General features: G+C 46.8%; 2 protein-coding genes across 2 annotated transcripts; one reads left to right on the plus strand and one right to left on the minus strand.

Annotated features, from left to right (window-relative positions):
• Positions 1-484: 484 nt before the first annotated feature.
• On the plus strand, positions 485-3,014 carry LOC123100151 (transcription factor MYBS1-like). The gene is made up of 2 exons (XM_044522123.1): positions 485-1,090; positions 2,640-3,014. Exons 1-2 carry the CDS (start codon positions 570-572, stop codon positions 2,884-2,886), a joined length of 768 nt encoding a protein of 255 aa, XP_044378058.1. The 5' UTR covers positions 485-569; the 3' UTR covers positions 2,887-3,014.
• Positions 3,015-3,874: 860 nt separating this feature from the next.
• LOC123098261 (protein transport protein Sec61 subunit alpha) lies at positions 3,875-8,505 on the minus strand. Its single transcript, XM_044520208.1, has 7 exons — positions 8,244-8,505; positions 7,041-7,388; positions 6,626-6,853; positions 6,186-6,540; positions 5,971-6,095; positions 5,709-5,844; positions 3,875-4,356 (listed from the first exon to the last, which is right to left on the minus strand). Exons 2-7 carry the CDS (start codon positions 7,382-7,384, stop codon positions 4,117-4,119), a joined length of 1,428 nt encoding a protein of 475 aa, XP_044376143.1. The 5' UTR covers positions 7,385-7,388; positions 8,244-8,505; the 3' UTR covers positions 3,875-4,116.
• Between the last annotated feature and the right edge of the window lie 9,724 nt (positions 8,506-18,229).

Consider the following 18,229-nt stretch of genomic DNA (forward strand, 5'->3'; position numbering starts at 1 on the left):
GGTGGTAGGGTATAACAGCCTACCGTCAAGGTCCCTAGCGGTAGGGTTGCACACCCTACCGGAAAATTTTCCTAAGTATAAGACACAGTGCATGCTCGCACCTACCGCCGGGCACCTTGACGATAGAGTTGTACAGGCTATCGCCAGTCCTTGACAGTAGGTTGTTACACCTTACCGCCATGGACTCTGGCGGTAGCAAAAAAGTCAGATCGTGAAATTTTTACAAACTAAGGTCAGATCTCCATTAACTTTCAGAAAAGGGTGAAAAACACCAAATTTAGTCGTGTAGTGCTGGCGGTGCAGACGGGGAACCCTCGCTCTGGAGTCGGGTGCGATAGACCGGGCGAGAGAGAAGAATCGATCCGCTGGGTCGGATTCATCCCAAAATCGTGTTTTTTTTTTCTTCGAAACCCTAAACTGCGTGCCTAAACGGTTAACAACGCTGGTGTCCGCATCCGCCGCCAGAAGCTTTAACTTGCACAAATATAAACAAGCCGCCAACCTACAACCGAGTTCCATACACCACGCGTGCACTGACGACGGCGTTCCGGCAGCCAGCCTCCTCAGCCATGCACGGCGACCCGCCACCACCAGCTACTAACTCGCACCCGCCGGCGCCCGAGCCGACCAGCTGGACGCGGCAGCAGGACAAGCTGCTGGAGCTGCTGCTCCCTCGCATGTACCCGCAATGGGATCGCATCGCCGTGCACCTCGGCGACAAGACTCCGGACGAGGCGCGCCGGCGGCACGAGTCCGTGGTCGCCGAGCTGCGGCGCGTGCTTGAGGCGCCACGGGTGGAGACGCCGCCCGAGTGGGATTCGCAGCAGGCTGCTGGACATGTGCTGACCGGCGGCGAGCCGGCGGTGCTCGCCGTCGGCCATGGTGAGCGGACCGGTGGAAAGGAGGATGCTGGCGCACCGGCAAATGGCGAGGCGGCGCCGGCAGGGGCCGGGGATGGAGAGGGCGCTGCCGCACCGGCGCGCTCGGCTGGCGGCGATATGCTGGGAACGACGCGGAAACGTGGAAGGAAAACGAAGGACTCTGCCCACGAGAAAAACAGGGCCGTGCCATGGACCCCAGAAGAGCACAGGTACGTAACCGGTCGTGCTACGAGACCTAATCTATTTCGCAATTGCCTGTTAGTTTTTGACGCCGATAAGTGCCATATGTGTGGACGTTAGGGGGTCCGCTCACACAAAATGTACAGCCCATACATCTACGTGTGGACAAAACAAGTAATGCCCACACACTTCTTTTTTTCCTCCCGATCCCTTTCATATACGTGCGTGTGGACGAAATAGATAACCCCCACACGCCCCGTACGTCAGGCCTCGTACCTCGTGGTCCCACACGCCCCGCGTGACCGCGCGTCCCGCAGTTGCCATGGTCCAGACCCTCGTCCATGTTCGTTTAACTGTAGTTGTCATGTCGCTGAACTTCGGTTGCCATGTCGGACAACTACAGTTGCCATGGTTGCTCAACTGCAGTTGACATGTATGGTCTGGTCTACTGCAGTTGCCATGATTTCAAAATTTTAGGAGTTGCCACCCACTAACACTAGGCAGTTGCCATGTAGCACTACAAAAAGGCATGGCAAAAAAACATGTTCGGGTAAAAGAGAGAGTTGTCATGTGCTCACAAGCATGCTAGGGCAGTTGCCATCTGCTTACGTGCACGTTAGGGCAGTTGCCATGTACCATGCAAAAACACATGGCAACTCAGGTGAAAGAGAGTTGCCATCTGCTTACAAGCAAAGTTAGGACAGTTGCCATGTACCCTGCAGAAACATATGGCAACTGCCAGCTTTGGGTGTGGGCGAGGAGACGGGCGTGTGGGCGAAGTGATAAACGCCCACACACCAGCCCCCTCTGCGTGCGTGAAAACTGGTGTGTGGGCGAATTGCTAAACGCCCACACACCAGCCTCCCGTGTGGTGAAAAAGGACGTGTGGGCGACCGGATGAATGCACACACACCAGCTTAGTCCTACGTGGCACACAAAAACTGCTAGAACGTGCCAAGATTCGTGCAGAATTGGTTGAACGAGGATACATGCGTGTGGGCAAGTTGCCAGACGCCCACACGTGTGGGCGCTAGTGTTTTCGTAGTTTTTTTGTTGTATGCAATTGCTTTTGAATTGGACCCGAGTATTCAACTAACGTCGGATTTTTAAGCACGACAAATCAAACGTTTTTTTATAGCAAAGTATGTTCGTCGAGGATGAAAAGTTTAGTTAACGAGCATGGTGTCTTAGTTCATTTTTTTTAAGAAAATAACGTGCTTGCAAGTTAAATTTGACATCATTGCGTCAATATAGCCATGAAAAAAGTTTAATTTGCCATGCCTAAAGACCCTGTTTGGAGACCCGCCACTCCACCACTTCGCTCCCGGAGCCGGAGTTAAAGAAGCACGGAGCTGGAAACAGATGCTTCATAGCTCCTCGTATTTTTAGAAGCTGGAGTGACTTCGGGCAGGGCCTAAATCTGACATGAGATTTTTTGCATTTCCATTTGAATTAGCTTGAACTCTTAGATGTTGTTTTATCATTAATTTTGAATTCTTGGCACAAGAATCAAACGAGGGAATTACCCACCTCGGCCCCGAGCCCCCGACCAATGCTGATTCAGCAGAGCATCCGCAGGCTGTTCTTGGCGGGGATCAAAGAACACGGCGTAGGCAAGTGGCAGAAGCTGGCCCGGGAGTTCGTGCCGACGAGGAACGCGTCCCAGATCGCGAGCCACTACCAAAAGTACAGTATCAGGCAGGAGAAGCTACGCCGCAACGAGTGCAAGCGGCCGAGCATCCATGACATCAACGACGACGACACACCGGGCCCTGCCGGCGAGCAGTCAGCTGCAGCTGCAGGCGAAGCTGGAGGTGGATGCTGAGTCGTCAGGTCCAGACCACGGCCGTCTCTAGGAATTTGGAGCCCGGGACGAAATGCAAAACGAGGCCCTAAACTTTTAAAATTGTATTTCCTTTTCAGAAAATATTCTGATATATTCATCAAACATTATGGCGGTACAAATAACACAAAAGGTAATAGAAATTATATCCATGTCCGTAGAGTCGAAGGTGCGCCACCATCATCGCCCCTTCTTCACCGAATCCGGATAAACCTTGTTGCAGTAGATAGTTGAAAAGTCGTTGTGCTAAGATCTCAAAGAAACCAACGCACCAAAACAACACCAAAACAACAACTGTATCGTCACCGATGAAGAGAAAAATAGAACGGAAGGATCCAACCTGTTGATCCACAAACACTAACTAATGAAGATCTGATCCAAGCAGATCCACGAACACAGACTAACTAAGAACGGATCATTTTGATTCAAGGATACCTGATGCTTCATTGTTGTTATCTTTGAGAACTTCCTCTTGTCTACCTGAGTTAGCTTTATCTTCAAACAAAGAAATGACTAGTTGATGTACTAAAAGAAGTTCCTATGGTTTTAATCATGTGCAGTCGCTTAATTTTCTTAATCTGAGACTGTACAAGAAGTCCACAAAGATGTCAGTCAATTAATGGACTATAATTTGTCCTTGTATTACTGGATATTGTAGCTTTGAACGTTGTTTGGTTTCATTCAATCTGAAATGGAATCGGGGAAACCCCTTTTATTTCAAAAATAATAATAATTTGGTTTCTATAGACATGGTCAAATTTAAACAGGTTTGACTTTAAAAAAACCAGGACTTCAAGTAATAATAATTTGGAGGCGTCCATCACTATGACACTTCGAGTTGGAATCATGTTCAGTCAACTAGCATATCGATTTTTACTGAGCAGCCATTCTCGGATGCAGTTAACCAAGATATGAAACAGACAAATTCAGAGAGGTTGGTATGGACTACGGAGGATTGCCACAAAACAAATAAAACTAATGTACAATTTTACTTCAAAAGTAACGGCAACATATCAGGTTACTAAGATAACCAAAACTCAGTAGACCACTGAACACAAACACATGGTGGCTAATTGGCCATGGCTGCACTTGGCCGATGTACATGCCACCATGCTCCTCAAAACACACACACGCAGACTCTGCTACAATTTCTAAATCCAAGGTCCCCAGACAGTATCACGGCTAGCAGTAACACCATATTACAGTCCTTGATCAAAAGCCGAAGAAACCAAGCTCGGTCGCCCTTTCCTTCTCGAACGTCTCGAAGTATTGGTATATGATGGTGACAGCGAGCAGTATACCGGTTCCTGAACCAATTGCACCCATGAAATCAGCCAGGACAGTCAGCGCGCCAATGCACACTCCTCCAAATGCAGCAGCAGTGGGGATGTATCTGTTCAACTCCCTCTCCAAGTTTGACTCGCGATGGCCTGGCATCACCATTTGTTGTTCCTGTTCAGTTGCCAAAGTTAGAAGATTTCGGGTAGCTCTTGCGTAGTGACTATTCATGTGCAAAACCAACTATAAGCAGTAGATCAGTGCACATAACAGTTTTAGTTAACTAAGACTCTAGCTACAAATGGTACTCCCTCCGATCCATATTACTAAACGATCCATATTACTTTAGTGATCTATAAACGTTCTTATATTTCTTTGAGGAGGAAGTACTTGTCTTAGATTGGTCTAGATACGGATGTATCTAACACTAGTAATATGGATCGGAGGGAGTAGATAATATATACTCCCTCCATTCCTAAATATTTGTCTTTCCACAGATTTCAACAAGTGACTACATACGGAGCAAAATGAGTGAATCTACACTCTAAAATATGTCTTATATACATCCGTATGTGGTAGTCCATTTGAAATATCTAAAAAGACAAATATTTAGGAACGGAGGGAGTAGATGCCCCTAGCATATGACTGAAGCTTCTAAGCTCAGAAGGCAAATAACAATGGTAACAGATATTGTACCAAAATACTAGATACACAAACTAATGGCATTGTAAGCTAATGTTCCTCAGAAATATTCTTGCAAACAAAGTCCCTTGAAGACTAATGGTAGTGGTGCAGCGATCTATCTAAAAAATCAGCTGTAGATTCTTCATTTGCTGTACTTCAAATGTATCGTATGATAAAGCTAGATGGTGCTCCTACCAAACAACATGTTACTGTTCAGACTTCAGAACAATACAGTGTAATACAGTACCATATATGATACTCCCTCTGTCCGAAAAAGCTTGTCCCAATCTTGTCTCTCAAATAGATGTATCTATCACTAATTTGATGCTAGATACATCAATTTGAGGGACAAGTTTTTTTGGACGTAGGGAGTAATATTTGCTGACACAATCTTACAAAAACAATAAATGACAGATACAGATCCTGCATCATAGAGGACTAAAAGCCAGCCTTGTGTATGTAATTTCTTGTGGCATCCTATGGCACAATGGCATCAATCAGTGACATTTTGAATAAACTGTACTCCTCCGTTTCTAAATATAAGACCTTTTAGAGATTTCAATACGGACTACATACGGATGTATATAGACACATTTTATAGTGTAGATTCACTCATTTTGCTCCTTATGTAGTCTATATCGAAATCTCTAAAAGGTCTTATATTTAGAAACGGAGGGAGTACAAACTACAATTTACAATGGAACAGAGCCAGTAAAAGTAAGAAGTAGATGAAAGAACTTCACTTCCACCTGTTTAACGGGTAGGACATATGCCAAAACATAATTAAAACTATATGCAACTAGAATTAGCAACTATATGCTATATGTACAAAGTGCATTTACCTTGAGCTGCCTAGCAACATCCCTCGCTGATGAACCAGAAACTTCAATCCACGTCTTTGAGAAGAGAGCGCAAGCTGACAGCATGAAGACCACATAGAACAGCGCATGGAATGGATTTGCGACAACATCAGCCAAACTGCACGGTTCCCAACATGTTCAGATAACTATATCAAGAACAGTGTGTTTTGTGACGGAGTAAAAGATACCAAAAGCATGATAAGAACAGGTAGGTGTTAATGTAAAAAAAAAACTAGTTATCCACCTTGATGGGGCAGTTACATAGTATGCAAGACCACCAACGGGAATAGAATGGCCTGAATACTCAGATTCCTTCCATATACCGAGAAGGTTAACCAGGAAGTTGCCACTGAACTTCTTGTAAAGAAGCTGCAATAGCAATAAAAACGTGTTAGCACTTTCACATAGACACATACATACAATGATTTAGAACAAAAGCAGTGGGATCGAAGTGAGTACCTGAGATATAAAGTAAAGGTTGGTAATCAGCGCAGAGTGCAGAATGATGGGCATATTCGATGTGTAGAACAGTTTAATTGGATATGAACCTTGCTGCCCACGGGCATTCCTTGATCTCACTGGAAGCACGACACGGAAGCCTTGGAAATAGATAACAATGAGGAATACCAGGACAGTAGCAAGTAAGTTGGTCACGTTTGGAAGATTCTGGCGGTAGAAAGCCTCCCGCAGAGCACGGACTTTATCAGTTCGGGTAATCAACAGATGGAACAATCCAATGACAGCCCCTTCAAATTCAGCACCACGTCCGCTGTTGATGGTTGTGGGGCTAAACGCCTTCCAGATGATATTCTCACTGTATGACACAAGTTTACCATGAGCCAAGACATTACTGAGCAATATTTGAATGACAGAAGAGAAATTAAGCTCAGTAAGGTTACCAGATGTTGGTAGCGATGAATAGAGATATGCCAGAACCCAAACCATATCCTTTCTGGAGAAGTTCATCCAGACAGATGACAATGATGCCAGCAAAGAAAAGCTGTAGTATAATGAGAATAGCATTCCCTGTTCCTAGTTGGCTTACACTGCCATACATTCCAGACAAGACATATGCCACGGCTTCTCCAATAGCGATCAGGATACCAAGCAACTTTTGTGCACCATTCCTGAGTAAGAAAAGGGTATTATGCATCAGAGGGCCATCATCTGATACAGGAAACAATAGTGACGGATCTTTAACTACTTCCATTTGTTTTTCCTTGAATAGATGTTAGACTTTTTACTGATCAGATTATGGGAACATAATCAATCAGCATGTATGAAACAAGGAGATTTTACCATTTTAGTACTTACAGAAGTGCACGATCCTCTCTCACACTGTTGTCAACTTCAATGATCTTGGATCCTACCAGAAGTTGCATTACCATCCCAGATGTCACAATTGGAGTGATACCCAGCTCCATAACAGTACCGCGGTTTGATGCAAGAATAGCACGCAACCAGTAGAAAGGGTCAGCTCCAGTAGTTGAATGGATGCCATAGAGCGGGAGCTGGCTGCACACTAGGAAAATGAAGAGAGAAATAACGGTGTAGATGAGTTTTTCTCTGAATGGAATTCTCCTATCAGCACTCTGTACTTCCGGTAAGAAACCCAGGAAGGGCCTGACAAGATGCAGCACTCTAAAACCGCCAGCCATGGTCCTGTGTTGACGAATAGAAAAATAAATCAACGTTTCTCGATGCAAACAGAAAACTAAAGTACGAAGTAATCTACTAGAGAACTTCACGAAACCCTCAACTTGGTAGAACTAATATAGCACCACAAGCAAAGGCAACAATTGATTATGATTTAAGTTAAGAAGGGTCTATTTGACTGGAACACAAGTGAAGCTACCAACATTGTAACACCTTATATTCAGGGTACAGTAAGCTTATAATTCAAGAGAAAACACAAACAGAGTTCAGTATAAATCATCTCAGGAGTCTTGCTTCAAAACGCGCAGGCAGGATTCTATGTTCGCCACATCAAATAATCATAATGATTCTAAATCACAGTAAATAGAGCGAGCGAAACAAAATGCCCACTGCCTCGTACGAGCAACCGCTGGCTAGAACCAATCAGCACGAAATAAAGCCTATAATTCGCAAATATCTGAATCGTTTTCCTGTCCATCTCAGTAACATACAGAGATGAATCACACACCGAATAATTGATCGGAGAAAGCTAGGAGTCAGCCACTGTAACTCTCACCAATGGAAACCTAACAACTCAGATTGTTATGATGCCTACTCTGTGCGCAATGATCGTCGGCCTAGATCCTTCCTTTCCAATCCCGACGACGAAGAAAAGGCCGGATGCCAGATGAATTTAGCTAGTACCACTGCCGTGTAAACACTTGTGCCATACCACCGGACCAGCGGCATCTCCCGTCATGCGGCTAATCGATGCGAAATCGCAACTCTAACGAGCAACGGCCGAATCTGAAACTCTGAAACTGCAGGCTGGAGATCCAGGCGGGAGCGGGAGGGCGAGGAGGCATTAGCAAGCGGCCTTACCTGGCCGACGGGAGACCCGACGCCGAGGGGAGAGGAAGGCTGTCCGCCGCCGCCGCCGCGGTTGACGAGAGGGCGTGAGACCCAAGGCCGAGGAAGGAGGGAGGGAGATGCCGAGGAACACGAGACGAGAGTGCAGGACGAGGAGCGCGTGGGTTTTAGAGGGAGACGCACGGGAGCAGCAGGTGGGGGGACGAGGCGGGACAGCGGCTCGTTGGCCCTCCGGGCCGTCGGATCGGGAGCCGACGTCCCGGATGGGGTCCTGTGACGTGGAGCTGGGAGCACTAGCACTAACAGAAAGCTCGCGGTCGCGTCCTCCGCGAGGACAAGGATGAGGAAAAGGCACGCTTTACGGTTGGGGGATGACGGGGCGGCCGGACCCAGTTGTTCGGATAGAGTTTCTGCTGGACTTTGTGCTAGGTACATTTGTCTGTTCTATCTACTTTAATACTCCGAACAAAATTAACAAATTTGTTATGTTTGAAGTGAAAAGTAAATGCTGGGTGCTAGGCGCCGGTCGACCGGTCCAAATTTGGGCCGGCCGCCGCACAGCCACTTGATTCATCGAAACACAACCGCCTGATCTGGTTCCCACATCGTCTTCTTCCCCTTTGTCCCCCGCCTTCTTGTGCGGCGGCACCAAGCCGTAACGCGTTGGTCGCTACCCTTGTCACGTGGACCGAACGCCCGTCCATGGCTGTAGCATTCGTTGTCGCAGGCATCGTCCATGGTTGTAACATCTGTCAAAGGGCTTGTAGCTCCTCAATGCGTCGGTTGCGACCCTCGTCACGGTTCCAGCCAAAAAAGATGTTCAATGCGGTTGCAGCAAAAATCCACCGTGGTTGTAACCCCGACGTCGGGAGGTTCCAGCAAAATTTCACCATGGTTGTAGCCCCGGCGCCGCCTAGTTCCAGCGCGCAATCACCGCATCTTCAACCTCGGGTTTGCCGGTCGCAGCTCCGACTCGCTGGACGCGCTGCTTGTCGCAGCATCCAGTGCTTGGCCCCGTCGCGCGCGGCCATGGCGACCGCCCCCAGTCGTTGTCTCTCTGCACGAAAAGCAGACGGGATGTTGAAAGCGCGCGGAGAGCCTGCAAAAAGGCAGCGGGTTTTGGTTCTGTGTTGGTTAGCAGGGGGCGCACGAGCTCATTGGGCGGTGGTGATCGCGCCGGGGGGGGGGGGGTCCGTCAAGCGGTGGAAGGAAGGAAGAAGATAAAGCAGAGAGAAAAATCTGGGGGAGACGATGCATGATAGACGCACGATCCTTGTGGATCGAACGCGATGCGACCGGCCCAAGACTCGCCTGATCGGTCATACGCAAACATTTACCAAAGTAAATACCCTCTGCAAGCACAATTACCTAATTTAGGGCCTATACGTCCGCGGGCGTGTTTGCGGACAGTGCACAGGCACCCCATATTTTTTCTCGCCCGCAATCGTCGTCCTGAAATGTCCGCCCCCAAGTCTATACAAATGCATGCAACATGAGGAACTTCACAATCGGTAGCCACAGCCGCATCCTCGGCCATGCAGGCACAAGCACCCCGCCCTGCTCGGGAGTAGCAGGCATTGTCGGTGCAGGGCCCAATCGGTCGCCTTGCCGCCTGACAGGGGAAGGCATGGGCCGATGCGGAGCTGTAGTTGCCTCTTTAGGGCATCAAGGATGCCGTTGAGGAGGAGCTCCCGCCCCTGTCCATCTGCGAGTGGCGGAGAGCAATGTGGAACGTGAGTTCCTTGTTGTCCGACGAGGACAAGCTGTAGTCCTCCCTGGCGAGCACCACCCAGTCGATCTCAACGGATTCGCTGTCGGATCTGTTGTGAGCCATGGTGGAGGAGAGGGGGGGAGGAGGAGACGGACAGTGGAGTTGAGTGGTTGAGAGAGTGAGTGTTTGACTAGGGTTTACCGTCCGGGTAGGGTATTTATGGGGACAAGGTGGGGACGACGTGAGGCAAAGGCGCTTTCTCATCTTGTTGACCTGAAATGAAGGGGTACCCCGGGAAGAGATTCGGTGGAGACAACTAGGCCTGTAAGTCAGAGGATTAGAGCGCGTGGCTACATACCACGGTGTCGAGGGTTCGATTCCCCCCTCGAGCCAGCGTGGGCCGGTCTAATGTGGCGGTGGCGTACGGTCCGCTCCATATCCAGCCCATATATGGGATGGGCATAAGATGGAGTAAAGAGAAATCACAAGATTTTCTTTTCTTCTCTTAATTAAAAGATGATCTCTTAGGAGCAAATCTCCCATCATATTTTAGGAATAAGTATATTTTTAAGAATTAGTATGACAAGATTAAGAGACAATCCATTGTACACCATATTTTTTCGCAATCTCTAGATAATGCGCGGGATTTAAGACGGTTGTGGTGGTCTAGCCAGCCCAGATTCGGGCATCACCTTTACCATTAATTTAAGCGTAGTTCCTCTTTTATTTAACTTATTTTCAAGTCTGTCTAATCATTTTAATCGATGATAGAAGTCGGTATATATACTCAGATGGAAGTGCATATGTTGTCAGAGAGCCAAATAGTCATATGGTTACCCGTCAAGAATTACATAGTTGCCTTGAAAAGCAAGTAACCTAACTAAATCCCAATTAGTAGCTTAATTTATAAGCAATTAATCTAACAAAGTAATCTTAGACGTGAGATTTCCAACGGCACTGCTCGAGCAGCGCGGGGACACACGTCGATGATGACGGCGATCAGATCTCTAGCGTGGAAGGTCGTACGGCGTTCACCGCCGGCTATCCCGCCCGCCTGGCCAGCCGTGGAGGCGGATCTCGAGCTGCTCCTCCGTAGGCTTCCTTCCCCACGACGGATCATCGGACGTCCGGCACAGCGGCCGGTCATCAAATCTCGCCTATTTAGCTCGTGCGCGGGTCCAGCGGCGGATGCTAGCAAGTCCCATCTGGATAATCTGGGACTCGAGGGACTCCGAGAGCACGTGGAGAAGAAGAAGGCGGAGCTGCTCTACGCGCTGCTGAAGATGGACGCGTGCACCGGCCTGGGCGCGTGCGAGCGTGCCAAGCGGAAGGAGCTGCTCCCGCTTTTTTTAGAACGAAGGCTCGCGAAGAGCCCGACTTTGAATTAACGAAGCCAACAACCGGTCGAGGTTACAACCCAACTTACACGCGACAGGAACTGGTACAACAGGGACGAACTGAAAAGCAAATCCTATCTACCCGAGAACAAGCTGCCAAAACAACTTGCAAGATACAGCACACTCCACACTAGGATCATAGAAACAGGCCTGAACAAACAAAGCAGACAACACCGACCGTCAAGGAAGGACCTTGCTCGAGAAGCACTTCAGGAAGGAGGAACCAAACATCTTCCTTCTCTGGCACTGAAGGGGGTCCCTACCCCCTCGCCATGGCACGTGGCGCCGTATCGTCGGGATCCAGACAAAGCTCATCCGAGAGCTGGAATAATGTTGCCCTCGCCTCACTAGGTGACCACCGGGCGACCCCCTCAATTTGGGAAGTGCCTGCCGGTTGCACCGCCATAGGAATACGCCCAACTAGTTGGAGAAGATTGCTTCAAGTCGTCGAACACCGAAAGGGAGGCAGCACACCCCCACCCCTCACCTGCAGACCCTCCCATCCGAACCCAATGTCCCTGGCGACGCCTCCAGGAAGGTTACGGTGCACAAGGCGTCGCCGACGCTCGATCCGCATCGGATCTTGGGCTTTCACCCGGACATGGGTCGGAGTGGAGAGATGGTGTCTTCAACAGCGCCCCCAAGGAGGAAAGCGGCGCCAAAAGGCGACGTTGCCGCTGCCAGCCAGCCAAGGCGGCCAAGGTTTCCCTTGGGCACCGATCTGCTCCACCAAAACATGCCGGAGGCGGATCCGGCAAGATCCAAAGCCGCACCGAGGACTGGGAGGGGAAGCATGGAGGGGAGGGGGCAATACCTTCAGATCTGGAACGGGGAGCTCTGCGCCGCGCTCGACCACCACCTGCGGCCCGCTGTCCTCAGGGCCGAGCCCTCAGGCCAGCTGTCCGCCTGCGCACGCCGCCGGTCGCACGACGGCGCCGCCACGCCAGCAGGAGCCGCCGCCCTGGATCCGAGAGCCTCCGTGAAGGAGCGCCGAAGACCCCGCCGCCACCTTCCCCGGCGCCCGTGCGTGAAAGGGATCGAGAAGAGGTGTCTAGGGGGGTGATTAGACCCTCAACAAAGAAAAGTAGCAATTTTTAATTTCTTCAAGTTAAGGTGGAGTTTTAGCACAAGTTTAAACATTGAAAATACATTTCAAGCAAGCATGGCAAGAGTATATGAGCAGCGGAAAGTACAGCATGCAATTTGCAAGAAAGTAAAAGGGATGGGATTGGAGTGTGCAAATGCAATTGGAGGCATGGAGATTTTTGGCGTGGTTCCGATAGGTGGTGCTAGTGTACATCCACGTTGGTGGAGACTTCAACCCACGAAGGGTAACGGCTGCGCGAGTCCACGGAGGGCTCCACCCACGAAGGGTCCACGAAGAAGCAACCTTGTCTATCCCACCATGGCCATCGCCCACGAAGGACTTGCCTCACTAGGGTAGATCTTCACGAAGTAGGCGATCTCCTTGCCCGTACAAACTCCTTGGTTCAACTCCACAATCTTGACGGAGGCTCCCAAGTGATACCTAACCAATCTAGGAGACACCACTCTCCAAAAGGTAATAGATGGTGTGTTGATGATGAACTCCTTGCTCTTGTGCTTCAAATGATAGTCTCCCCAACACTCAATTATCTTTCACATATTTGGATTTGGTGGAAAGATGATTTGAGTGTAAAGCAACTTGGGGAAGGCTAGAGATCAAGATTCTTGTGGTTGGATTGGAATATCTTGGTCTCAACACATGAGTAGGTGGTTCTCGCTCAGAAAATGAATGCTAAAAGTGTAGGCACGTTCTGATGGCTTTCTCCACGAATGAAGAGTGGGTGGAGGGGTATATATAGCCTCCACACAAAATCTAACCGTTACACACAATTTATCAAACTCAGTGGGACCGAATCGAGAAACTCGGTCAGACCGATTTGGTTCAAAATGTGAACGTTAGGATTTTCGGTGGGACCGACGTGATCAACTCGGTGGGACCGATGTGCTAGGGTTAGGGTAAAACCTCAACTCGGTTTGACCGATTACACAAACTCGGTTAGACCGATTTTGGTAATACGTAAAACAGAGAGTTGGTCAAGCAAACTCAGTGGGACCGATTGAATATCTCGGTGAGACCGAAATAGTTGCAACAGGCAACAGAGAGTTTGCAGGGCCATCTCGGTGAGACCGAATTGATTAGGGTTTTTGGCAGTGGCTATGTCAAGTGAACTCGGTGGCGCCGGATAGATCAAATCGGTGGGGCCGAGTTTGACTTCAGATTTGGGACATATGTGGAATTGAGAAAGTGGTTGAGGGTTTTGGAGCATATCACTAAGCACTTTGAGCAAGCAAGCCATTAAGCAACACCTCATCCCCTTTTAGTAGTATTGGCTTTTCCTATGGACTCAATGTGATCTTGGATCACTAAAATAGAAAATGTAGAGTCTTGAGCTTTGTGCTTTTGCCAATCTTCTGTCCTTAGCATCTTGAAGGGGTTCCACATCCTCTTGTCCATGCTACTCCAATGTTGAACTCATCTGAAATATACTAGATAAAAGTATTAGTCCAACAAGAGATATGTTGACATTAATTGCCAAAATCACCCAGGGAGCACTTGTGCTTTCAATCTCCCTCTTTTTGGTAATTGATGACAACATACATCAAAGCTTTAGATAAAGATATGAAGAATAGCAAGTAAAGCTTTGGAAAGACATGTAACATGCATAGGCTCCCCCTGCATGTATGCAATCATGTAAATATGGAATATAATAGCATGTGAATGCATAAGCATGACAGAGTAAGCAATGAGTTACATGTATCTTGGCTATATGTATCAGAGCAAATGGTGTGAATATAGGAAATGTACCTTCATGTTCATGAGTCCTTCTTGCAAACAATATGTACATCAGCAAGAGATCATCATGCACATGAGTGTGATGCATATACTTACCTTGTGGTCTTGAGCTAGCTTTGGAAGAGATGAACCTGAGTAAACAAGGTTAGATAACACAGAAACATCTACTAAGCAGAGCAAGAACAGCAAACCACAAGAGTACCAAGATTGGGATGACATGTAGTGAGTGAGTACTAGGTACTCTATTTGAGTATAGACATGTCCCCAAAGAGTAAATATATGCAATGAATTCGAAGATTTCCTTCCCTTAGATGTCTTTCTCCCCCTGAATCTGATATTGGACAACGGGAGAAGATAGGGAAAAGTAAATCATAGCAAAAAGAATCAACAATCATAACACATACTAACATGTCTTTTCCCCTCTTAAAGACATGTAACTTCTCTCCTCTTTTAATACCGAGCATCTGGGAAGACTAAGAAATCTCTGCTTCCCATAGGGTCTCTCTCTCCCTTTGATGTGAGTAAGCTTTGATGTGATATCTCTCTCCCCCTTTGACATCAATTTCCAAGAAGGGCTCTTCTGGATTATGAGTCAAGTAGGTTTGGTCCTTGAGTCACAGTACAAAGGAACATGTGATATAAGATGCTGGTAGAGGATAAGAATCATCGAGTGGAGCTCGAACAAATATACAGGATGCAAATGGCAAAGTGTCTCCTCAGCATTGAAATCGGTAACACCGAGTTGTTTTCTTTGGTGGCACCGAGGTGATTCGGTTTGAATGAAAGAGACAAACCGGTGTGGCCGAGTTCAACACACAGAGAGAACAATTGTCATCTCAGCTCACTAGGCAAATAAGATCTCACAGAGATTTGCAGGGAATTAACTGAAGTATTTGCAATGAATTGGATCCAGGGAATGCAGAACATAAAGGAAAAGAAAAGAAATCTAGATGAAGTTTTTTTGGAAGGGGAAACAAACATGCATGAGACAAATGCAAGAACACAGAGAAACACTAGAGAACTTCATCTAGAATTGGTCGGCGACAAAGTCACCTATGTTAGAGTATATTGACTTAGGAGTCAAGAGAAGGCACTTGATCATAGGTCATACTCATCGTTTAAGCTCAAAATGGGGTTACCATTTTTCGTTTAAGCATTTTGATGTATTCGCATCTTGTTGAGCTGCTTTGACCCATGACTTGGGGTAAAGCTTCTCTAAGATGGAATAACATACCTTGGGTGGTGGTGTTGATCTTGATCATGTAGTTGAACCTGTGTGGGATGCTCAAGGTTGATGTGGCTCATCAATGGTTGGGAGCACCGCTTGTAGTTTTAGTTCATCTACCTACATGGGTTAGTTTTGCAAGGAAGAGCACTTGTGTATCCAAAATGACAATCATGAAGTTTGATACCAAATGAAATCTGATATATAGAAATTGTCAAAGGATATGTTGAAAGGATTCATGCTTCCTTGTCTTCATCCACCATATTGTAGAGACTTGGTGATGTAGAGATTGCTTAAGATGTGAGTGAGTTGCAATCTCATAGAGTTGGGCTTATCCAAGTACCTACAAGGGTTAGATAGCATGCAAGGGTGCAATTAGAGATCCACGACATATGATCATCATCATAAGAGAAATATCAAGGATTAGACATGTAATGGCTCATGCCTTGCATGTATCCAAATGGAGTTTCTACTCCAAGTTTGAGGCATCAATGATGTTCAATTCACCTCTCAAACGGCAAAATACTTTCTCATCAAGCGGTTTGGTGAATATATCCGCCAATTGCTTATCGGTACGAACATGCTTAAGATCACTGATCACTGTCTCCTTTAGCAACATGATCTCGAATGAAATGATGACGAACTTCAATATTCTTAGTTCGAGAATGTTGCACGGGATTGTGAGCAATCTTAATAGCACTTTCATTGTCACATAGCAATGGAACATGTTTCACATATATGCCATAATCTTTAAGAGTTTGAGTCATCCAAAGTAATTGAGCACAACATGAACCGGCGGCAATGTATTCCGCTTCGGCAGTGGATAAGGATACCGAGTTTTGTTTCTTGGAGGACCAAGACACAAGAGATCTAACAAGAAATTGACAAGTACCCGAAGTGGACTTTCTATCAACCTTGTCTCCGGCATAGTCCGAATTGGAGTAGCCAACAAGATCAAAAGAAGACCTCTTAGGATACCAAATGCCAAAATTTGGTGTATGAATTAAGTATCTCACTATCCTTTTCACAGCCTTAAGATGACATTCTTTGGGGGCCGCTTGATATCGTGCACACATGCACACACTTAGCATAATATCGGGACGGGAGGCACATAGATATAACAATGAACCAATCATAGAGCGGTAAACCTTTTGGTCAACCGGTTCACCATCCTTAGTCAAGTCAAGATGTCCACTAGTAGGCATGGGTGTATTCATACCTTTGCATTCTTGCATGTTGAACTTCTTGAATAAGTCCTTGGTGTACTTTGTTTGAGATACAAAGGTACCCTCGTTAGTTTGCTTGATTTGCAAACCAAGAAAGAATTTGAGTTCACTCATCATAGACATCTCAAACTTCTCCGGCATTAGCTTCCCAAACTTTTCACTAAAATGGGGGTTAGTTGAACCAAATATGATATCATCAACATAAATTTGGCACACAAATAATTCTCCATTAACTAGTAAAAAGAGTAGAATCAATTTTTCCAATCTCAAAGCCCTTTTCAATAAGGAACTTGGTCAAGCATTTATACCACGCTCTAGGAGCTTGTTTAAGACCATAAAGAGCTTTGTGAAGTTTGTAAACATGATCGGGTTTCTTAGGATTAACAAAGCCGGGAGGTTGTTTAACATAAACTTCCTCCTCAATTTCACCATTTAGAAAAGCACTTTTAATGTCCATTTGGTACAAGGTAATATCATGGTGATTTGCATAGGCAAGTAAGATGCGAATGGACTCAATTCTAGCAACGGGGGCATATGTCTCACCATAGTCCATACCTTTGACTTGAGTGTAGCCTTGGACAGCGAGGCGTGCTTTGTTGCGAACGACTTGTCCATCTTCATCTTGCTTCTTGCGAAACACCCATTTGGTACCGATGATGTTGTGGTTGTTATCGGGATTCTCGACCAATGTCCACACTTGGTTTCTCTCAAAGTTGTGTAGCTCTTCGTGCATGGCGTTTATCCAATCCGGATCTTCCAATGCTTCTTCAACCTTCATAGGTTCAATGCTAGAGATGAATGAATAATGTTCACAAAAATTAGCCAAACGAGTTTTAGAGCGAGTAATTCTCCCGGTTTGGATATGATTGAAGATTTGTTCGACGGGATGATCTCGTGAAACTCTTGCTCTAACTCGTGAGAGCTTTTGTTTGGGTCGGGGTGGAGCATCTTCTTCATCATCTTGTTCTTCCTCTTGGTCTTCTTCGTTGTTGACGTTGTCGTTCTCTTATGGAGGTGGAGAAGGAGGTCGATGAGGTTCATCTTGGTGTACTTCATCGTTTTCTCCATCTTGGCGTGTCCCACTTGTGGATGCCTCTGAGACAACTCGTGGTTCACCTTGTCGTGAGGTAGAAGCTTCCACTTGGACAGACGAGGTACTCTCCTTCACCTCCATTGGACGAATCTTGCCAATAGACAAGTCTTGGATTGCTTCCGAAGGGTCTTTGTCTCCTACATCAATTGGCAATTGCTCTACTTGCGAGCCGTTAGATTCATCAAACTTCACATCTACCGTCTCTTCAACCTTTCAGGTGAAATTGTTGCAGACACGGTAAGTGTGAGAGTTTGAGCCATAACCAAGTAGGAAACCCTCATGAGATTTAGGAGCAAATTTCGAATGACGATGCTTGTCAAGAATGTAGCACTTTGAGCCGAATACTCGAAAGTATCCAACTTGGGGTTTGTTACCGGTGAGAAGCTCGTATGCCGTCTTGCCGAGTAGCTTGTGAAGATATAGACGATTCATTGCATGACAAGCTGTCTCAACCGCTTCCGCCCAAAAGTGTTTTGGTGTCTTGTACTCATCAAGCATCTTTCTTGC

Source organism: Triticum aestivum, chromosome 4D (genome assembly GCF_018294505.1).
Source record: "Triticum aestivum cultivar Chinese Spring chromosome 4D, IWGSC CS RefSeq v2.1, whole genome shotgun sequence".
Taxonomy (NCBI): domain Eukaryota; kingdom Viridiplantae; phylum Streptophyta; class Magnoliopsida; order Poales; family Poaceae; genus Triticum; species Triticum aestivum.

What these genes read in the sequence shown, in the direction of transcription:
- LOC123100151 (XM_044522123.1), top strand. Translation starts at nt 570, where the DNA reads ATGCACGGCGACCCGCCACCACCAGCTACTAACTCGCACCCGCCGGCG. An exon ending in TGGACCCCAGAAGAGCACAG is followed by an intron (nt 1,091 to 2,639) that starts GTACGTAACCGG and finishes GAGCATCCGCAG; the next exon opens with GCTGTTCTTGGCGGGGATCA.
- LOC123098261 (XM_044520208.1), bottom strand. Translation starts at nt 7,384, where the DNA reads ATGGCTGGCGGTTTTAGAGTGCTGCATCTTGTCAGGCCCTTCCTGGGT. An exon ending in TTCATCGCTACCAACATCTG is followed by an intron (nt 6,541 to 6,625) that starts GTAACCTTACTG and finishes TGTGTCATACAG; the next exon opens with TGAGAATATCATCTGGAAGG. An exon ending in TATGTAACTGCCCCATCAAG is followed by an intron (nt 5,845 to 5,970) that starts GTGGATAACTAG and finishes GGAACCGTGCAG; the next exon opens with TTTGGCTGATGTTGTCGCAA.